Here is a 24,311-nt window from a genome sequence, read left to right as displayed (position 1 = left end):
CGTTGGAATCGAATGTGTTTATATTTAGGACCCCATGAAGAGATGCTACAGGGTTAAATTGTGTTTCTTTCCTTTGAAACAGAATTTACTAAACTACAAAGGAGATGCTAGATTATACTGGATAGTCTATTACTTTTAGTTTTTAAGAGTGTATCATATGATAGTGTTACAAAAGAAATATTCATAGGCTTTGATGATTTAAAAAGAACTTTTTAAAAATTTTGATTTTAATGTAACAGTAGATATCAGTAAAGAAAATATAAAAACACATTACTTCTATGAAAATACACAGCAAAATTTCAGGACAAAATAATTAGAATAACATTTGTTAATATGCTCTTTTTCTTGGTTAATATACTGCGGTCTGTGTTGCTCAGAGTACAAGTGGAAATGTTATAGAAGGGCAGTAATTAAAATTAAATGAGCACTTGACCACATGCTTCATATATCAAAAAACAAAGTGCGAATTTGTTGTGTTATTATATCTCTGTAAGTAAAGGACTACTTGTAGATGGATTTTACCTAAGTTATCCCATTGTTAACAAATTTGAGAAGTTTGAGCTAAGTTTACATAGGTATATTCAAATATCCAGAATATCTGTCATGCTGTGCCTTTAATCTGCAGATGGTTCCTAATTACAGAGTTCTAGGCAAGTTAATTTAATGAGATATTAGCCTCATTATTAACCTCATTATTAAATTAAAAATTGACTATAACCAGGTTTTCCAAGGGTCTTGAAAATATCCTCATCCCAAATACTTCTAAGCATATGTGCTACATACCTATATGAAGAAAGGAAATTTGGCAGCAATAGGAGAAAATAAACTGCTAAAGCACAAGCTTTGAAGCTCATTGAATTCTTATTATTGCTTATTTGTTTAGAAATCTACTTAAGTATTCTAATATGAAGGGGTAGGAAATTGTGTTTAATGTTTTCAGAGCCAACATTGAAGATGATCGTTGATGTTGTCTTGTTACCTGTTGCTTATCTTGTACACTGACAGTTATTTTTTCACAAGAAGTGCCTGTTTCTTTTGCACTATCCTCTAGCCACTTGGTCCTCAATAGACCACTTCCAGTTTTATTCTTGTGTCATATTTCAAGATTAACTTTGTCTTTCCTTTGTGAAATCATGTTTCCCTTAATGAAGTGATTGCAGTTAAGCAGTAAATGAACTCAATTAATTCACAGTATGAATTTTATGATGAATTTGATGTTCCTGTAGTTACTTATATCTTAAACTTCACCCTTACATACTTCTAATAGGACATTTTTACAACTTTCCTAAGAAGGTATTCTGGCACATCTATCAAAAATCTTTAAAATGTTATCATTTTCCTAGTAGTTGCATTTCTAGAATTTCATTCTAAAAGAAAAAAATAAACTTATTTTTGCATAGAAATGCTGAAAATTGTGCTACACTTAATAGCAAAAAAATCATTATCCATGAAATAGAAATAGGCTATATGTCCATTAAATGATGAATGGATGTTGAAAATGTGGTACACATATACAATGGAATACTATTCAGCCATGAAAATCAAAGCCCATGCTTTATGACAGTGTTGATGAGACCTCAAATCAACCTGAAATAAGCCTAACAGAAAAACAAGTGCTGTATCAATTCACTCATATGTGGAATCTAAAAATTTTGGTCTCATAGAAATTTAAATTTAGAATGGTGGTTGCCAGAATCTGGGAACAATAGAGATAGAGTATTAAGTTACACTTACGTACCCACAGAAAGTTTTCAGTGATTGATATTGTCACCAGCCGGATGATGATAGATCACAGTGCTATCCCGTATCTTTCAAAATCTTACAAGGAAGAATTTTGAAAATTTTCATGATAAGGAAATAAAACTGGACATAGTACTGAATACTGTTGTAGTCCCAGAACTCTGGGAGGCTGAGGTGGTGGGACCACAAGTTCAAGCCTAACTGGGGAATTCAGCAACTTAGCAAGACTCTGTCTCAAAAATTTTGAAAAAGACCAGAGACTGGGAATGTAACTTAGTGCAAAGGTCCGAGGTTCAACCCTCATTAACCTGCCCCTCCATAAGAACAAAAAGAAAGAACAATGTTCAAGGAGATAAATGTGCCCATCTCATTTTAGCATTATCCAGTGTGTGCATTGGGACATTACTCCATTTATATGTAAAATCCATTTTGATGGATTAGTTAAAAGTGAACTAGAAATTGTATAATGCTAAACATAATGAGTTAGGAAGCAGAGATACCAAGGCAGCAGCATCTGAGCATCCGTTGCTTGCTCTTTCATGGCCACAAGACCCTTGAGGGCTTTTAGGCTGTCAGCTACGGTGGAATCAGGTGGGTCAGTCATGCCTGCCCAGTGCCTAAAGGATGTTCAAGTACTTAAAACTTAAAATGAAATAAAAGCAAAGTGTAAATCACAGAGCATTTATTTTCTGTTTCATCCTGCCAAAATACTAACTTTAGGTAAGCAAGGAGGAATGCAGAGAGTAGTGCATTGGGAGGTGTCGTGAGTGTCTAGGGCACTCTGAACTCCGGGAAAGGTAAACATGCAAACACGCCTGATCGGGACACGGAGGGTACAGTGCTCGGAAAAGAAAGACAGGAGAGACACGGCACCTTTGCTGTCTGCACCGTGTTACACTGCACTGCACGCACAATCTTTATTTTAAGATTCATATATAGTAAACCGGATCAGTTCACAGAGCCCAGATAATTAAGTAGTGAAAAGGCATTCTTTGTGGCAAGCTACAACGTGACAGACTACAATGTTTATTCTAAAACTATCTAAGTGAAGTAAATAACCACAACCATAACTTCTCTAGCCCAGGAAGAAATTCATTAGCTCAAGAATGTTGTTAATTTGTCTGCTGTTAGTGTCACAAAGGGTGGCCAGCCACTTCCTCAAGACTTCTGCAAAACAAAGCCAGCTCACAGTATGGATTCCAGAGGGTGAGGGATCTCACTGAGAACAGGCATTCCTATTCTACCTCGGTCTCGCATACCAGGGGGGCTATTGTAAATTGCAGGTTAGAGGGGGTTGGGCCTACAAAGTGACACCTCATCCCCCACAGGGAGGATGCATTTGAGTTCAGTTCATGTTCTTATCGGCTATATGAACGTAGGCAAATTATTTTATCTCCTAAAACATCTGTCTGCATGACTTGAACTGTGCTAATCGCATTTACCTTATAAAGTTATTGTGGGGCTTCAAAAACATCATTCATGTCATAATTAATATCTTATAACAACATGTGCTCCATGTTACTAATGTTAACTCAGTAATGAAAGCAGTAATCAGTGGGTCGCAGCTTTGAGATTAGATACCTTTAAGATGATGCAACTTTTCAGAGAGTTAGGAGGTATTTCATTGGAAATTCTTAAGTTTATTGAGAAGTGTAGGTTTTATTAGCTACATATACTTTGTACTTAATTTCATTAGATGAGAGGTGATTTACAGTTTACTGGAAAAAATTTTCAAAGTGAATTGCATGGTACCTACGAAGAAACAGCAGTTCTAAATCCTTAAGCTTATAAAGTTAGTGTATAAAAGTACAGTAGGTATCTCGGAGCCCAGGAATATTTCCAGGATAAATTGCACACGTACTTTTTTGTCTTTGGTAGATGGTTATGCAATACATGAATTGACTTAAAGTGAATAATAGTAAACTTACACTAGACTTAACTCATTAACTCAGTTTTATGACACCAAGTCTCTTTTGATATAGTGCTCAAAGTATATAAGTGTTTTTAGAAAATCTATTTCCTTTCTCATTAAATGTTTTCATAGAGTTGGCATAATCTAACCTGATAGGATTTATGTGTGTAAAATATAAAAACTCATTAAACTACATTAGTGAAATTATTGACAAACAGTAAATTAAGTAACTGAAGATGACAATGTAATACCTTTTACATTGATCTTCTGAATTTAGATGGATTACTGACCCTCATTGCTTTGCAATAATTTTGGTTGTCATTAAAATATTTTGTACACCTATACCCAAAGTTCTGTGAATATTAACAGTGTCTTAGGCACATTGGAAAACTTTGCCATGTGTAGCATATTATTCTTGTATAGATTATTCCCTGGCCTGGGCTCAGTATTTAGTATGTGAGCATCACTGTGTGTTTTCTCATATAATCTCAGCAGAAAACTATTTTACATGTTCCTTCCTTTACAGAAGGAACCATGAGGTTCAGACAGTTTTAAAAAGGTCTAAACTATTTCCTCATATTAAATTCCTTGCACATCTGTGGAATTTAGTTGTATAATTACAGTAATGAATTACAGGTTTAGAACAGGTGTCCGTTGGCAAACTGTAACCCACAGGTGAAATCTAGCCTGCTGTTTTTGCACTGCCAGCAAGGAGAGAATGGTTTTGAGATTTTTTATTTATTGAAAAAACCAAAAGAAGAATATATTATAACACATGGAATTTCTATGAAATTCAAATTGTGGTTTTATTAGATCACGGACATTTCCTTTATTTTCTGTGGATGCTTGAGTGCTCATGAGGCAGTCTGATATTTAGGACAATTGCCTGATGATCAGCAAAACCTAAGAAAATTATTATCTGGTCTCTCACAGGAGAAGTTTGTTGATTCCTGGCTGAGGAGGGCAATATATCTCATGGGCTGTGCCTTCACATGTGCCTTTGTTCATTGCTGAATGGTTCTTACCTGCTAATCAGTGTGCTGAGATTTTGCATTAGACAAACAGCAGTGAACAAATTAGCTTACAGCTAATTACAATATTAGCTTACAGCTAATATTTTAATTCATATTTTAATAATCACAAAGTAGATTGATAAATATGAAGTTACATATCTATCTATATATCTATATCTATATCTATATCTATATCTATATCTATATCTATATCTATATCTATACCTTTGCTGTTGCAACCCAAATGGCCTTCATCTTAGGCAGCCTTTGCTCACTGCCTGCAGATTTCTTCAGCAAACATACTACATTTTTGACATGTCTAACCTGCTGGGTTTTCCATTGCACTTTTGGCTTTATTCCCATAGCTGCAGGACCATTGGGCACGTAGCCTGACTTTTCAGTCTTCTTCAAATCTGGGTAAAAATCTTCCTAAATCCACACCTCTTGTACTCTGTTTGCTTCTCAAACCAGCAACGTGTGGAGTATGACAAAAGATTCTGTCAAGGAAGCAGTAGCCAGGTCCCCTGAGACAGTGGCTGCAGCAGTCAGCCTCTGAGTGCCTGATGGCTGGCCATGCTGAAATGCATCCTGAGGAACCAATTTCTAGGAGACCTTTCTAATACATGGTTATGTGAACTCTCTTCTCAGATGAAAGTTTGATACTGTTGCCTTCGTGAGCCTGTGATGGTTATCGGTCTTGCTGACTTCTGAGATGCCTGTAAAGCATCTCTTTTCCTGTCCCTGCTCAAAGTACTTGATTTCTTTTTAGGTTTGTTCATCTCTTCAGCTACCATACCTTCTTTGGTCCTATGTTTACACATGGATCCTTTGGGACAAAACTTACATTTTTTCAAAATTTTCAGTTCTTCTTTTTGTACCCAACTCTCACTATAAATATGGCTGAAAGCAGATGGGAGTATCCATACCACAGCCTGAATATTGAGCTGCCATGGACTTTCCTTATCCAGATCAAATAGTCCACTACACTTAATCTCTGCTGCAAAGTCTAGAACATGGGAAAAATGTGGACAGTTTTTTGCAATAGTACAACACACATGGTTATGGTCTAATTACCAGTGAAGTCTGTTCTCTGTTCTCGGCTGACCCCTCTTGAGCCTGGCCTTTATTGTCTTTAATCCTATCAGGATTCTAGTCTTCTGAGCCTGGACAGAATCACCAATTAGGGTTTCTCTAGTGTACTACTTCAAACCTTTCCAAACTCCTACATAAACCATTTCTCAAGATTTCTGAACCAATGATGAAGTACAGTCACAGCAATGTCCCTCCTTTTTTGGTATAAATTTTCAATATTAGCTTTCCCATTGCTGAGACACAATAGCAAACACCACATTGTACAGGAGTAGAGGCTTAATTTGGCTCACTTTTAAGGTGATTCATTTCTTGGTTGGCTGGCTTCATGGCAGAAACATCATGGTGGGAGTGCATGGAAGAGAAAAGATACTTGGTTCATGGTGGCTGGAAACTCAGCAGAGAACAGTACTGGAGAGGAGAGGGAGAAACTGGATACAGACCCAAGTTCATGACTTCATGACTCACTCAGACACACACAGGACTGTGTTTTACTAATCCAGGCCAATTTTGTTGGCAATTAAGGTTAATCATATATATATATATATATATATATATATATATATATATATATATGCAAAAACATGCAAATTTGGTCCTTACAGTTGCTTCTACATAAACTTCAACCATGCTCTTAAATCTTGTGTGTAACTCTATAGGGATAAAATCCTAAAATGTTAATATTCTATGTTTTGTGGTAAATTTCAGTGTATTGTAAGTTTCTATCCATGCTTAAATGGCTGAATGAGAATGACCACTATCATAAAGACAGTACTGTTTTAAATTAGTGTGCTTGAGATACAACTCCAGGCTTCATGCATGCTAGACAGGCACATTCCACTGAGACACACCCATAACACTATTATCATAGTACTTGATTAGTGCAAATTCATCACCCAATAATAAAATATTTGCTAGTACTATGCCAACATATCGTGTATTTAGGGATCCTTTACCTTTTTCTTCTATACCTGTACACTTTATCCAATGTTTATTTTTTCCTGGTCTCAAAATATATACAAGTTATAAGTTCTTACATTTTAAATTCCTAGATACTGACACCGAATGACAGATAGAAACCTAAATATTGACCCACCTAATATTCATTTCATTTCTAAATGCATATAATACATTGAAGGGAAGGAACAGATGATTTTCTAGATGTCTTATGCTTAAGCCATGTAAATTAATATTTGCTACATATGTAGTAAGACTGGTCATAAGGATTGTTTATATTGTAAGCAATAGAAAACTACCAGCTGCAAAACACAAACTAGAACAAAAGTTTATTCATTGCATCGCGGAACTGAAAACGGCAGTGGTGGCTGCAGTTGGGCTAACGAAACCCTCTCCATAGCCTTGTTCTAGTTCTTAATTCTCCAGCTACCATGCCAGCCTCCATTGCAGGCACTGTGCTGTGGGTCCTGGCATACCAGGCTGCCTTCTCATTGTGTGGCATGCACCCCACTAGCATATTTTCTGCTAAGGGCATACATTTCGTCTGGTGGTTCATGCACACGTAACATTTTTTTGTGCTTTCTTTGGCCAGAATTGTGGCCTATGTTCATCTCTAAACCCTCCGAAGTGGTCAAGGACATAAACTGTTCTGACTGTAACACACAAAAATACTCAGGTGCTATTACCTGATAACAGTGGAAGCTGAGGAAGCAATATTTTTTTTTTTTTCACTAAACCAGCTTTATAGAAATACGAAGAATATGGAAAAAATAAAAAGACCAATTCCCTCATATTACCAGGAGAAAATATCTAATTCAGGTTTCTATACTTTAGACTCTATGTTTTTAGCACTGATGTAAAATTTGGTTTGTAAGCAGGTGTGCCAGTGTGGGGACACTGATCAATTCTGGCAGTCACATTTTTACATACAAAGAAAGGAAGAATACCACTCAAAACTAGGATGTGAAATATGACCTATTTGATTTTAGATTTGAGGTGTTTCATTATTTTGGTTAGCTTTACTCTGTCACAAAAATGTTAAACTAAGGGGCTTGTTTAGCTTTTGTTTGAATTAAGAGGTCTTCTAATGACTGATTTTTGCTTATAAAGAGATTGAGATACCATTCTGAATGAAAAGCATCAATTATCAAGCTGTTTCAACTTTGCATAGCAAGCACACCGAGCATGCACACAGCAACATCCGTTTCATACATGATTTCATCTTGCCTGGTGGTGGTGGTGGTGATCATACAGTCATTATGTGGTAGAAAACCCCTAAGCATCTGTTAGTATGTTCTTTAGGCAACTGTTTGACTTTATCAGCTACAAATGCTTTCTCCCTGTATCCTTTACTTCCAGTTACTGTTAGCCTTTGTTTTTAATTTTTGTTTTTTTTTCATTTATTTAGCAATTTTTTTAATTCTACAGTTATTAAATAATAGACTTTTTCTTGGTGGCTAGTATCACTGAATTTTTTTATATTTAATACCTACTGGCATATATATATATATATATATATATATATATATATATATAAATTTTATGTGAATAAGCCTCTTTTACTGTACAAACTTAAGAAAATATTTATAATTATTATTACTGCCATTTTCTAATTTATTATGCCTGAGTTTCTGTGCACCTCAATCTGTTGTTTTCACGGCATGATTTATATGCTTCCTAAAACTTCATTACTTATATTATACCATGTACATAGAGTTTCTTTGCATGTTTCCATACATGATTCTTTTGTAGCAGTTTTCAGAGAAACTACTTTATTGCCAGAACTAGATCCAATGCAGTTTGAATTTTAAAACATGCAGGCAAATAGTTGTATTTGTAAGTACTTTGTCACTTTGACATAAATCATTTTGAATTATTTTCTTATTGCAGAATGTATACTCTTGTACTTGAAACCATTTATAATACGTAATGCTTTATGACATTTTCTTTCCCTGTTTTTTTAAGAATGTGGCTTGTTGAGTATAGTAGTTCATTTATCTGTGGTTTCATTTGTACTTACCTGAATTCAATTGCAGTCCAAAACTATGACATAGAAAATTCTAGCAATAAACAATTCATAAGTTTAAACTGGGCCCATTATTGGTGGTATGTTGGTATTTCTTGCAATCTCTCTCTGTCCTGTCTGAGCCGTAGTCATCCCTTTGTTGACTGGCTCCCTGTTAGATACATTACCTGTCCATTGGTTGCTTGGTGTTGTCTAACGTATCAGACTGGCCATTGAGGATTCTGTTAACCCTTATGTGATGGTTTAGTGATACATTGCCTCACTTTATAATATTTGCAGCTATTATGATATCTTACATTGCCATAAAAAACTGAGGCTAGTACAATAAGATAAAGACCACATGCACATACATTTTATCTCAATATATACTTATAATCTATTTTATTAGTGGTTATTGTTGATCTCTTACCATGCTCAACTTATAAATTAAACTTTGTTTTACAAGCATTGCCTATATTGGGAGTCGTGTTATCTGTGATTTAGGGAATCCCCTGGAGGGTCTCCAAATATGTCCCACTTGGAGATGGCGGGGCTTGAGATACTCAGGATTGAGGAGATGGCTTACTTCATGATTAAGGGCTCTGTGTTGTCCTGAGACATGGGGCACCTGGGGAACCCAAGCTTGTCATGTCTATTGAGTGTCCCCTGAAGCTGAGAGTGATACTCCATGTAACTGGTTGGGCTCTGGATCTTAAATAAACTTATAATTAGGATCAGTCGAATAAACATGAGAAAACAACAATGTAAGTTTAAAAGAAATACAAAAGAAATCAAAAGAAATACAAAATATTTTCTATATGATCACAGCAAGTAAACTTAATAGCTGTTATAGGACAGTAAAAGAAGATACACTACAATTTCATATAAAATTTTTATTGAATTTTAATAGAATTATTTAGATGTCAAAGGGGCTAGTTATAAATTTTCTGTCATTGTAGGTTTGTACCACCTTGTGGGAAGGGTAGAAAAGGGAATCCACTTGATCATGGACCAAATTTAATGGATATTTAAATCTTTTCTTGGTACTTGGTGAATTGGCACTATCTGTCCTTCTTGCTAATAAATGCTATGTGATTAAAAAAATACAGTATTCAAGTGGGAGGCTGAGGCAGGAGGGTTGTTGCGAGTTCAAGACAGGCCTGTGCTACAAAGTGGGCCCAAGGCCAGCCTGGACTTTATAGGAGACCCTATCATAAACAAACAAACAAAATAAACAGTATGAAATGTTTAACATGTACATTATAAAATCAAAAGTCATACTTATTACATATTTTTATTTTGGTTTTGGTGGTGTTAGAGTTCAAACATAGAGCTTCATGTGTGGTAGGTAAGTCCCTACCACTGTGGTGTATCTCCTGTCTAAAACAAATATCTTTGTAACTGCCACTCAGATTAAGAAGTGTAACCTGTACAGTTCAACTCTCCTGTGGTCCTTAAGCCTGAAACTGAAAAAGTTCATTGTATTCCCTTCATACTTTAACAAAAGCTTTGCCAAGACACATGTAAAGTAATTAACATGTCTTTAGCATTGTATGCATGCATTGCCTGAGTTGTACAAAGATACCACATCCTAAAATTCAACCAACCAAGAATCAACAATAATTTAGGAAAAAAAACTGTAGTGATATTGAACCTGTATAAAATTTTTCCATGTCATTGTTTTTGCCAAATAATGCAGTATAACTGTTATGTGCATGGAATTTACATTGTATGAGGTATTATAAATAATATGCAGATGATTTTAAGCACATGGAAGTATAGGGAAAGAATAGTGGAATGTAAACAAAAGTCCAGGGCAAAACACAGATGACCAATGTGGTAAAATCATCACATGACTATCTGTGGTTGACAATCTCAAGACCATCACATGCTTGTTGTGTATCATGTGCTTAAAAAGAAATGCCCCCTACTGTATTCTTTTTGAAAGTGTTACCTAAATTTACTATAACGTGACCTTGTCCCTTCCCAGAAACAAAAACAGCACCCTATGTATCAGCCCACACTGGTCAACAAAACAGTTTGCCCCTATAAGTACAGACACATGGCATACTCCTTAGGTCATCCCAAGCAGGATGTCCGCTGTCTTGTAGCACCACTCTGCTGCTAAGGTAGCTCTTCTGCTTTCTCTGCATCTGCCACACTTGAAAAATAAACTTTCACTTCACACTCTACCAGTCCTGACTCCTCCATGTCCCACTCTTTTATTCTTCACTGGAGTGAGGCAAGAACATGAAGAGAAACAGGGTCATAAACCCTCCCACCTCCACCACTGGATGCCACAGGAGGATATAAGTAAGCTTCTTACTGATACTATGGCATCTTATTAATATAGCTATTTATATTTCCAGAGGTCCTAGAACCAGTGTCTGAGGTTCTGTGCTGTTATACTATTGGTGTGATTCTGTAACTCCTGAATGTATGATTCATCTGTACTGGTTACATGTTTTACTTCTTTATACATTTGCTCTGTCAGAATGCTCCAGAAGCTGAATAGGCCACTATTTCTGTATTAATGCGAGATGTGTGTGTGTTGTGGATTGGAAAGTGGTGGTCAACTTAACGCCAGCAGAACTAAATCACCATGGTGCGAAGTGTAGATGTTCCCCCTGAGCAAAGTTGCCAGCATAAATAGAGATATGGAGGAGAAGGAAGCTGCGTAGAGGTGTTGAGGCATTGTGGGTTCTCCTAGGAGTTGCTGTTTGAGCCGTTGGTTTTCCTGGAGAAGCTCTGGTCCTCACATCAAGCATTGCTTCCTGGCTCTGGAGGGGAACAGTTGTGCTGCTTGGTCTCCAGGACGAACTCATCACTCTGGCTTCCTGGCATGTACCCGACTGTGCTTATTGTCAGGGGAGCTCGGATCGAGGGATAACCTATCCCCTTGGCAGTCACTATAGTTGCATACACTGTATAGACAGAACAGAGTATAGAATCAATTTGGAATTGTTGCGCTATAAATAGAGGCTTACTTCATCACAAGACGGGGTTTCCTGATAAATCTCTGCTTTAGCAAACAGAGCTTACTTCCAAACTCCACATGGAATTTCAAATGTCCACACTAACCAACAAAAGAAAACAATCTCTTAGGATAAAACAAAATTAGAATAACTTGTATATTGATTTATACTGAAATCTTTGACATTAATCTAAATCTTTCCAATGCATAATAAGCCAAGATTAATAAAATGTCATATTAAATAATAATCCAGTTTTGTATATTCATCAAAGCAACTTGTTAAATATACGTACAAAAATACATACAAAAGGTATACTATAAAAAGAGTTATCTTCTGGTTCACAAAATGTTTGTATCAAAAAAATTGATTTGGCTAAAGAAATTCAAAGATAGCAGTACTTTAAAATTTGTACTCAAATCTTGACATCTTTAGACTGTTCTAAAAATTTTTGCTGTTTAGGTTTTAGGAAAATTTCTCCATTATTTGAAATGAAAATGTGTATTTCTGTTAGTGTGGTCAACTATTTATCAAAAAATCTTATACTTTCCCAATTGGCCAAATTCCATTTATTATCTTTCAGGTCCTTGAATAGGATTTCCAGTTTTGTTTTAAAGAAAACATCAAATCACTAAAAATTTTCAGTTTTCCATGGTCATACCTGTTTTATTGGCAATAGGACATTCCTCTGTCCTAGCCCAGTGATGGGAAACCTCTAAGAGCTTTCATTGATAACAAATTGCCAGCAGTGGCATGCATGTCACCACTGTCCTAGCACCTTGTTAGTGTACACTTCTGTAAAGATCTGTAAATTTTTACATTTAATAAAATGCATTTCTGTTTCCTAAGCTTATTATTTAAATATGTATCGAACACTTACTATATTACATATTCATGCCAGGCACTAGAAACAATAATGAATAAAATGGTTCCTGCCCTCAAGGAACTTTCAGGGTGATGATTTCTGTTTTGGTAAATGTAGTCTCTTCAGTCCTGTTGATATTCCTAAATGCTGTGGCATATGCTCAGATCTTCTTTCTTACACATGCTAGCCTGAAACAAGTCACTTCTTTATGCCCTTGCTTAGTGATTATGTAGTAAATTTCAATGTTCTTTAGGATCAAGGAAGTGTATGTAGACAATCTTGTAAAGATGACATATGCATCTTTTAGAGCACAATACATTTCTGGATGACAGAGGTTAATTTTTCCATTGGTAACTACTATATCATGGGATAGCCATAAATGAGTGAAGCACAGATTGTACTTGACACAGTTAAAAAGACCTTGAGGTAAAAGCAGAACTTTTAAATCTACTGAGAACGGTTCTTAGAATAATTTAAGAGGTAATATGGGTGTTTTGTATCCTTGAAAACTCTTTGAATGGCAACTTTTTATAGTAGATTATATTTAACTTTCCTTGACTCAGCTGTTTGTCAGAGTCCAAGAATTGTTTTATCCCTGAATTAAGAAGTATGAAGTGTCATCGTGATCTGGTTTTAGGGACATTCGCCTCCCAGAGACATTGAAGGCAAAGGACTCATTTCAAAAGTTCAGTTTCACCAGGCATCTAAGTTCACTAGTAACAACAATTTGGAATTTTTATAGCTTTGCATTTATAAATGCGTTCCAGCGTTATTCCATAGGTAGGCTATGTACTGTAGACAAGGCAAAGAATTTACAAATTCTCCTTATGTCTTAACAACAATACAAGAGACATTTATGGGTGCATAGCTGTGTGCTGCTTTTCATATGAGAAGAGGCTATAAGGAAATTTACACAATAGCTCACTTGATTTTATATAAAATGTAAAATTATATCATTACTTCAGTATCAATATTAGCTTTTCCTTCCATGTAAGTACACGTATGAAGTTTACTTAAAAAATTAATTTTTTGGAAATACTTTCATTTTGATTTCAGATAATTCCATGTGAATATAAATTATACTTACACAAGGTCCTTATGTTTATCTTTAATATCATTTCATCACTGTTTCTAAAGACCATTAATGTATCATCTATATTTTCTTCATGAAAACGATTGCCATCATCAGCGCTTTATTGTAAGATTCTAGCATTGTTTGTTAAATGTCCTGTTATGTGAAATAAAAAGACAGTGAGAATGATTCTATTGATAGCAGAACCACACAGTATGAATAGGATATGTCTGTTAACTTGTCTTTCCTTGTATAGTTCTTGGTCATGTTCATAAGCCTGAAATCTTCATTTGTTTGTTTTGTTTCCTTGTTTATTTTTTGGTACCAAGGATCGAATTCACAACCTTGCACTTGCCAGGCAGGTGCTGTGTCACTGAGCTAAATCCCCAGCCCTGAAATCTTTACTTATTCTTACTTTTCCTTTTTCTTCAACACGTAGGGGTGTGAGCTTATTTTAACTCCTGATCAAGATCACACTGACTTTACCAAGTGCCTTCAAGTACTTCAAAAAAAGATAGAGAAAAAAGGCCTACAGGTAAGCTGTGCATTGCTTAGTGGCCAAAAGTCGTCTCACCAAGGTTCTAAAATACCCGGTTGAAAGCTCTGACTTATCTGAAATGTTTATTAGTTTTGAGATGTTCTTTTTGGTTTAATATCATGTGGTTTGCTATATATGAAATAAATTTCTATTGGGCTGCTAAAACATTAGCAGTCACATGTTAATCAAAGGTCACAAATACAAACATCTTATACTGATAAGGTATAAAGGGAGTGAACTGGGCCATGTACAGGACCAGAACTTACTGTTCATCTCTAGTTTGTTGTTGCTATGGAGGGATGTATGTGGTTTTTGTAATATATCTCTTTACATATTGTATGCACAAGTGAAACAGAGAAATATCCTTTGACTTGACCCATCAGCCATCTTTGTATCTCTTGTGTCAACACAGATGTATCACCCTTACTTTTTTTAAGTGGGAGAAGAATTTCCTTCTTTCTATTTGCATATTCTTTAAGGTATTGAGTAATGAGTTTTCATCTAGCACCAAATATTTAATCATATTCATTAGTTAATAATTAAGCCTCTATTTTGCTACATTTATGATAATAATTGAAATGATATACGAAATCTCTTAAATTCTTTTTATTCTGGCCTGCAGTAGAAGAGATTTATTTTGGATCATGGTTTCAGCTGATAGTCAGCTGGCTCTAGGACACCATGGCAGAAGGGCATGTTGGGGGAAAGCTGCTCAACTCATAGCACCCAAACTGCATTGGAAGAACACACAGACAAAGGGTGCAGTGACCAGAGAGAGCCTCCAAGATCATGCACCATGAGTCTTGCAGACACTTCTGAAAGTGTCTTTTACTATCTCTTAAGTATCTCTCAAGTCATCCAAGATTCACCATTACAAGTGTAACCATTGTTAACTTGACATCCAAACACATCTCCTTAAATAATAATCTCCAAATGGAGTCAACAGGATCATAATTTTATCCAATGTTATGTAGTTATACTGCCATATAGAATGCATTTTCTTTTCCCAAAGTCTCAGTCATCACAGCACTGCTCAAATCCCAAGTTCAGTCTCCTCGCAGATTCACAGCAAGTCTTTACCTGAAAATACCTGTAAAATTAAAAAAAAAAAGTTATGTACCAAGACACAGTGGCACCAGTTAAACTGTTAACCATTAACCATTTCCACTGCAAAAGGAAGAAACGGGAACAGAAAGTAACAGGACCAGAGCAAGAAAGAAAAGCCAGCAAGCAAACATTAAGTCCTATAGTTCCATGACCAGTATCCAGAGGATGTGGTGACTGATATAATTTCTACAAGATGTAGCCAGCCTCATTCCTATGGCCTTTCTGATTGCTCCTCAGATGGCCTCTCTCTTGGGCTGACGCGGCTCACTAACTTCAGTTGTCTTCTATGATATTCCACATCCTTAAAATCTCAAACTTCCTGTGGTTTCCAGTGCCACTTTAGCCTCATACCCAAAATGTCACACATGGCTGTTTGAGAGGCTCCTGGTACTGACTTCCAACTTGTCAAACACTGTGTGGACTTCCAAGTCTTTAAAATCTGGGAGGAAGCTTGCATGATTCTGTAACTCCTGCATTCTACAGGCCTGCAAAATCAACATCATGTGAATGATAGCAAAGCCTGCTACCAGTGTGAGCAATGACAAGGTCCCCTTGAAACATAGCTGCAGTGGCTTATGATTGTTTGGTTGGATGGACATGGGAACACATTTCTGTAGGTATCTCTGAATAAGCAGAATGCCTGAGACCTCTTTTCTCAAAGCAAAGACTTTTAAAAGACTTCATGTTTTAACAAGCTTAGGTCTACAATGTGGGACCTCACCTTGCTGATTCCCAAGTTGTCTTCAAGATGTCTTTCTCTTTGGCCTAATGCAAAAAGTTTCTTTTTAATGGTGCTAATATCTTCAACAGCCATATCCTCTGTGACTTCAAGTTTACTTGTGCTTCTTTTATGAAAATATTTTTTGAAAAACTGCAAGTTTTTCAAATCTTTCAGTTGTTTTTGTTTATGATTCACATTATAAATATGGAATACCTTTCCAAGCTTTTAAGCTTTGCACTTTCCAGTGGATCATCCGCACTCTGTTGTCACTCTCTTCAAGGTTTCTTGTTCCTTGTCTTCCTCCATGTTCATGAGTAGAATATTAGAAACAATAAATGCTTAATTTGGGTGGCTGTGGACCCCTTGGCAGCCTCTGAGGACACTCCTCTTCCAGCCCTGCCTCGGCTTGTTTCACTGAGATACTCCTTGTTTCCCATTTCAGGTTTGGCTCTAAGAATCCTATCTCAGACTCCACAAGACTGGAGTCCAGAAAGAGCTTCACATTGGGGAAGATGGGATGATCTCAAATAAAATATGAGGGACATATGTAATCCATTGGCAATCCTGAGCATGGGTACCTGATGGGAGATTCACACTGGGAAGAAACAACAATGCCTATAATTTATCTGTGATAGAGTAGAAGCTGCTCAGGGGGAGTGCAGATGTGGCTCACGAGTTGTCATGGGCTCTGTGGCATGAAGTGCTGCATTCTAAAGAATTTGTGGTTGGATGACAGGAGCTCACTGCCCTCTGCTTAGCCTAAAGTGAGCTCTTGCTTGCAGAGAAATACATTATTGCCCAGGCAGTGTGGTCCCAGTACATTCTCTGACATTGTCAAGCGTTAGTCTTTCCTGAAATATGTCTGACTCCTCCCACCACTTCTTTACCTGTAGGTGTTTTTACATGTTAGCCTTTCGGTCTGGATTGCTCTCTCTCCTCCTCTTCCTCTCTCTCTTTCTCTGCTCTCTCTTTCTCTCTGTCTCTGTCTCTGTCTCTGTCTCTGTCTCTGTCTCTCCCTCTCCCCTCCTTTCCTCCCTCCCTCTCTCTGTCTCTCTCTCATACCTTTATTCTCTCTCTCTCTCTCCTTCCCTCCCTCCTACTCTCTCTCCTCCTCCTCCTCTCTCTCTTTCTCTGCTCTCTCTCTCTGTCTCTGTCTCTCCCTCTCCCCTCCTTCCCTCCCTCCCTCTCTCTGTCTCTCTCTCTCATACCTTTATTCTCCCTCTCTCTCTCCTTCCCTCCCTCCTACTCTCTCTCTGCCTGCAACATTTGTCTGACTATTCTTAACTGTCCCTCTTCTACTGCTCTATATTTCAATGCCGCCCTTTATTTTTCCTTAAGATCATTCTGAACCATTTTAATCATTTTGTTAATTAATTTTAAGTGTTTTCTTGGAGTTTTTGTTCCTGGATTGATTATGCAGCCCATGGACTAGGGCCATATCTGCTCCTTGGAAACTTAATGGTGGCATTTGTATAGAGGAGGTACTTTGTGAGTATTTGGTATGTTTTGTGCTCTAAAGGAACACAAAGAAGAGCACAACATAATAGATTATGAGAGCACAACATAATAGATTTCAGAGGTGCTGAAACATAGCAAACAAATGAGTTTGCAGCAAGGAAAGAAGAGTGTTTGAGGAGGTTTTGCAGTGTGTAGGGTAAACAGAGAGTCTTTGTGAGAGTAAGAGAACTCTGTTTTCTTCTTCGCAGGGTCCTACCTGAGCCTCAGAATCAAACTGACATAAGACAGATTAATAATAGCAAAGAGATACAAATGTTAGAGGACACAGAAGCTATCAAAAAGAAATGAATGGCACTTAGAATCAGTTACTTAAATTAACAATACTATTGGTGGCTCTTAGCTTAAAGAAATGAAACGTTTGTACTAAGATTGATTGGGGAATTTTTATGCCCTTGTCTTGAACTCTGGGTAACTACTTTAAATAATATGCAATATGTTGACTACTGTTATTCTTCTATGATGTTATTATGAAATTTTGTTTTACCCTTTTCCCTAAAATTAAAATAAAAGGAATCTTATATGAATTACTTATATCCTGGGTTGGACAGAGAATATTAAATTGTGAAGAAATAACTAAATATGTGTGCTATTTAACCGATAAATTCTTTTAACAAGCCCTGTACAGCTGTTTTGTTGTTAATTTCTCATGCTTAACGATAAAGGTATTGTGTCTTCCACATGCGAAATTTATCTCCTGTTAGGAAACTGTTTGATAGAGTGATGTTTTGTGTATCTGCTGGTTTTAAAGTGATTTTAACTTAAATATTCAATATATTGTAGTGATGTTTTGGTGGTGGTGTGATCTTAACTCCTTCACCTTCGGTGAGCTGATGGCAAATAGTTTGAGGAGATTTCTGGTAGAGTTTATGATGATTAGTTCAGTGTTTAAAAAAGCATAGAGTGAAGCTACGCTACAGTAAAAAGTTTCCTACACAACTCTCATTTAGACTGAAATAAAATGAATATATTCATTTACCCTTTATCTGTAGTTTCATTTTCTGCAGTTGCAGTGATCTATGATCAGCTGTAGTTGAAAATATTAAACAGAGAATTCCAGAAATAAACAATTCTCTTTTTTAGAATATTGTACCATTCTGAGTAGCATGCTGAAAGTTGACACTGTGCCTTTTGTACCTCTGGGATATCTGGAATATGAATCACTGCTTTGTCATTCATACACACACACACACACACACACACACACACACACACACAGTGGTACCTTGGTCCACAAACTTAATTTTTTCCCCTATTCTGATGAAGATGGCAACATTCATATTTGTGTAAGGAAGATGGCCACGATTGCATATATCATCTGATGCAGAATTTGTGAAAAGAATGAAAATTATGCTGAATGCTTATTTTTTGCGAACTAAATTGTTTTTTTACAGATATAGTAACTTCCTAGTAATCTAATAATCTTTATTACTAGAGTAAGTGTCATAGTATCACAGGGCTTGTGTTGAAGTAATAGCCTAAAGCTTGCCATACCATAGTTCCTACTTTATTTACCTTTAGCATTGACTTACTTTATGTCACAAGAAGAAAAAATAGTATTAGATACAGTAAGAGAGAGAAACTGTCCATATTCTCATCACTTTTATTTTAACATATTGTTATTACTCTTATTATTAGTTATTGTTATTAATCACATACTGTGATTAACTTACAAATTAAATTTTATTATAGCTGTGTCTGTTTTGGGGGAGAGAAGCATAGTAAGCATAGGGATTGATAAGACCCATGATGTCCAACAATCAGCAGGGTCTTAGAACATATTTCCAAGAATAAGGCTAGCTACTGTCTGTTAAATCTGAGGAAATAGAGTTTCTGTGAGCTTCCATCTGATTTTGCACTTATTCTAGAAGTATATTGGTTTCAAGTAAAAGCTGGAGAAACAGTAGATTATCATGTTTCCCTCTGTAATTTCTCCTGTCTCAATATAAGATTATAAAGAAAATAAAGTTTATTCCTAAAATACATAAAAACATTATCAAATAATCTTTGTTTCTTCTAATAAATGCTATCAAATTATATATTTATGGTTTTCCACTTATTAAGTTATATATATGATTTGTAATCAAAGTGTAATAAAGGAATAATCTTAATATGAAATGAAATTCTGATTATAATAAATAAATGGAATGCCAAGGGGTTTAATTTGATGGGTCTTGTATTATGATATCATATTAAAATGTCGAAGAAGTTGGATTACATTCTTTCCTTACTGTAAAGAGTTTACTAACTAGAACATAAGATTGATTTTAAAACTATTTCCTCACATTATCTCTTTATTTATCCATTTTAAGCCTAATTGCCTCAACTGCTCTACAGAAGGGTCCTCTGACCTATCTGCTTTTGCAGTGTTTTGCTTTCATGTTTCACATTATCTGAGCACCAGCTAATATATCCAAATTGTATACAAAGAAACATGCGTATTTTTTAATTCTGTTCTACCCAAATAAGATCTTAAACCACTGGATTCAGTGGAAAACATTAAAAGCTGTTTCTCCAAACATATAAAAATGTAAGGTGCATATTCCTTAGACTGAAGCAAAAATAAATCTAGCTTATAAGGCTCTAAAAATGACAAGTCTCTTTAAGATCTTCACTAGTATTTTATATGGCTATAGAATCAGTTACTTCAATTGCTGCTATTTTAAAATATTTTAAGAGATAAAATTTGGGCTGAGATGTTGCCATTAATTTCTATCTACATGGTTTAGAAATTTAAACTTATACTAGTTTCATTTACTATATCTACAATACATTTTGGCCTTTTATACCAAATTGCTTTTTAAACACTTTTTAAAGCCAAATTATGCTGGATATCAACTAAGTACTAGGAATGAAAGCAAACACTTGAATTTTGTTTATATACACATAAATATTAACAACTACAAATTAAATACATAAAGAACATGTGTTTGTTATACATAGAGTATTTTAAAATTCACTACTAAGCTATTAATAGCGTGAGCAAATACTAAAACACAATTTATGTGCATTAGGGCAGTTTCTTTTTTTTTGGCACTTTTTATTTTAAACAGAATAAAACCAAGCATAATGAAATAGAATAAAGCCAATCAAAAAAAAAAAAAAAAAAAAACAGTGTGACACAGGATTTCAAAATAATATGATAGGAATTCAATAGTGGTTACCATAATGCCTTGTATTGTCTTCAAAAGAGCTGAAGATACCTGAAGACATAGTAAAATCAAGCAAAACAACAGAACAGAACCAATAAAAACAAAATAATAAATGCAATAAAGGACTTCAAAACAAGATAATAGTAAATCTAAGATGGATGCTATGATATATCTTGTTATCTTTGAAATAGCTTCTCATGCCATCAGACATAATAAAATCAAGAAAGACAAAACAGAATAAATCTCAACCAAATAGAACAATGAAAACATTACAGAACTTCAAAACAAGATAATAGGGAATTAACAATGGCTAACACCTTCAGAAGGAGATTCCCCCACTGATGCTACTTTGTGTATGGTTATCCTCTGAATAGATGTTTCGACTACTAGCTTTAGGCTTGCATTAAGTTGTATTTTAACTCTGTAGCTATCCTCTCAGCCTGTGTTTCTCTGGGTTAGCTGGTCACTTACTTGTCTCTCAGCCCATGCCCAGGAAGGGGCTAGTGTCTGGTTCTCCTCCTGGTGGCCCATACATGGTGCCAACTGGCGGGAGGGGCTTGGCTTATGGTTGGTTTCTTGTTCTCCTCCCCTGAAGTCTGTGAAAGGTGGTAACACACAGGAGAGGGCTGGCATCTGAGCAAAAGATCTTTTTTTTTTATTTTATTTAAGGAGAAAAAGAAAAAAAAAAGCAGAAAAAGGGTATAAGTTATACAGCATTTCAGAAAAAAAATAAATAGTAGGCAATCACTAATTAATGGATTACATATTGTCATCTTAGAAATATCTGTTCAAGTTACAAAATTAAAGCTTATAGAGTGGATATTCAAACAGTGAGACCAAACAGTTCTGTTCAATGATCCAACAAAACTCAGTGATATCATTATCTATCTTATACACTTAAATATACATGCAGTTATATCGTTTAGAGCACTTTCTTTTCCTCTCTTTTGTACAATGACAATTACACATTTTGGGTTTTGTTGCTCCCACAGTTCTTACTACTTTTTAGGAAGAGAGTAAAACTAAATGTGACATAACAGAACAGAGTCGGTCAAATCAAAGGGGTGGACGTAATAGATAATGTAAAAACATAATACAAGGTGATCAACAATGGTTACCATAATACCTCCCGCTATCTTTAATAGAGTTGCCTATATCATCAGTTGTAATAAAATTGAACAAAACAGTAAAGAACAAAGCCAACAAAACCAAAACATTGGAGACATTACAGGTCTTCAAAAGTAGATAATAGTCAACCAGAATGGGCGTCATAATGAATCCCACTATCTTCACAGCTGTTGCCTAAACTTTCGAACCTGGTATTATCAAGCAAAAGAAAATAGAGGAACATCAGTCAAAACAAGATGGTGAGAGCAACACAGGGCTTCAAATCAAGTTAATAGTAAATCAAAGTGGGTTACTATAATATATCCTACTATTTTCGTTTATTTTTCCCTTAATTAAAAGGATAAAAATAAAAAAGTAAATAATAAAATGGAGATTGAGATAAAAGAAGGCATAACAACAAAACAGCGCAGATCAAAACATAACCATTTAAGCAAAATAGTGTTTCACCACAAGATAACCCAGACATAAAAGTAGTTACCATATTGTCTCTTTCCTTGAAATCTTTGCGTATAACTTCATATACTGTAGCATCAGATATATCAAAACAATGTAAAACCATTGAAGAGAATGACAGTATTATAAGGTATTTAGAATCAACTAACAGAAAATGAACAATGGTTTCTGTATAATCTCCTTGGCTATAAAAGTTTTTGTTTACACTATCACATATAATAAGATCCAATAAGATACAACCTGTTTAGACCAATGGAGACAGAAGAACAAAAGCTTGATGAGACTTCAAAACAAGATGAAACTAAATCAGCATTACCTATTATGACGTCGTTTTCTCCAAAATAGCTGTTCCTATCATCCAATCTTCTCTGCCTCATTTCTGTTGAGCTCTTTTTCTGTCATTAGTTGTCAGTTTGTCTTCTTCATTTTGTTTTCTGCTCTATTCATTGTGGCCTCTCTGCCACTATTTCTGGATTCTTCGTATTTTTCTTTTTTAGAATATCCTGCAGTAATCTCTGTAGAGTTGAATTGGTGGTTGCAAATTCCCCTAGTTCCTCTTTATCCTGGAAGCACCTTGTTTTTCCATCAATTTCCAGGGATAGTTGTGCAGGATATATCAATCTTGGCTGGAGGTTATTATCTTTCAAAGGTTTAATCCCCCCCTACACGCTCTTCGTGATTTGATGGTTTGTGCCAAGAAGTCTGCTGTAATTCTGATAGGTGTTCCCTTGTAAGTGGTCTGTTTCTTGTCTCTGACCTGTATCTCTCATCAAGCACTAAAGTCTCAATCAAAGGTCTGAATATCATAACAATCTTCTGATAGATAAAATGGGTAGAACTCTTAAAGTCATAGTGTAGGCAAGCAGTTTCCAAACAGAATTCCAGTTGCACAAAAAGTAACAGTGTCAACAAATGGGGTTCTATCAAATTAAAAAGCTTCTTCACACCAAAGAAAACAACCAACACACTGGAAGACAAACTACATAATGGGAAAAAGGTTTTTGCTAGCTGTACCTCAGTTAAACCGAATACCTAGAATATATAAACAACTAAAAGAATTAGACCTTCCCACCAGTAAAAGACCCAATAAAAAGTGGGAACTTAAATGAATAAACTTTCTGTTCAGCAGAAAAAATATGAATACCTAATAAATACATGAAAGAATGTTAAACATTGCTGGCCATTAAAAAATGCAAAGTAAAATAGCAATCAGATTTTGTCTTACTCTGCAAGGAATGGCAATCATCAAGAACTCTAATAATAATAAATATTGATGAAGCTGGTAAAAAATGTACTCTATCACCATGATGCTGGAGAGAATGTAGACTAGTATAATCAATATGGAAATTCTTCAAAAAATTAAAAGTAGAAACTCCATTTGATGCAGCTATTTCCTTGCAGGCATCTTTCCTAAAGGGTTAAAGACATCATACTATAGCATCACATTCACACAAATGTTTATAACTATTCCTAATAGCTAAATCTTGGGAGCAGCCTGTGTAACCATCAACAGACAAATAAGCAAAGAAACTGTGGTATCTATGCATAATGGAATACTACTCTGGTATAAAGAAGGATAAATTTTGAGACACTGTTAGGAAAATGGATGTACAATGAAAGCATGATGTTAGGTGAAATAAAGTAGAGGCATACGCATAAATACCATGTGATTTCTCCCCTGTGAGAAGTCCAGAGGACATATAAATTAAATACCAAATAAAAAGAAATAAGGAGATAAATCTTTTGCAAGTAGGAAGGAGACCGAAAGATGGAGCTTGGGGAAGGGGGAAGAGAAGAAAATGTTATGTACATGTGGCAACCACTGCTTGTGGCAAAGATGAACTACAAATAAATGAAAAAATCGAGGTTCATATTTGCAAGCCATGTTATAAAATACTGATTTACCCAATGTGTAAAGAGCTCTTACAAAGCAATAACAAAAACTATAATAGCCCAATGGGAAAATGCGCAAAAGGTAAGAACATATAACAGTGTTTTCATCTTCACTCATAAGGAGAACCATCTAAATTAAAAGTAGATTGAGATGCCATTTTCACTTACTAGTAAATGTT

General features: G+C 35.5%; 1 protein-coding gene across 8 annotated transcripts in view; it reads left to right on the top strand.

The window, feature by feature from the left end:
- The window catches only part of Tpk1 (thiamin pyrophosphokinase 1), a 344,321-nt gene that overhangs the window by 159,166 nt on the left and 160,844 nt on the right, over positions 1 to 24,311 (top strand). For 7 of the 8 annotated variants that reach the window (XM_063250665.1, XM_013158945.3, XM_063250660.1 and 4 more), the window contains one exon: positions 14,065 to 14,160. The exons of the other annotated variant lie outside the window; for it this stretch is intronic. In XM_063250665.1, the coding sequence (XP_063106735.1) occupies positions 14,065 to 14,160 (96 nt within the window). The remainder of the gene's footprint in view (positions 1 to 14,064; positions 14,161 to 24,311) is intronic. 8 annotated transcript variants of the gene reach the window in all.

This window comes from Cavia porcellus, unplaced genomic scaffold, assembly GCF_034190915.1.
Source record: "Cavia porcellus strain 051 isolate PalLab524CR breed Dunkin Hartley unplaced genomic scaffold, mCavPor4.1 scaffold_6, whole genome shotgun sequence".
Taxonomy (NCBI): Eukaryota; Metazoa; Chordata; class Mammalia; order Rodentia; family Caviidae; genus Cavia; species Cavia porcellus.
This window is presented reverse-complemented; position numbering and strand designations above follow the sequence as displayed.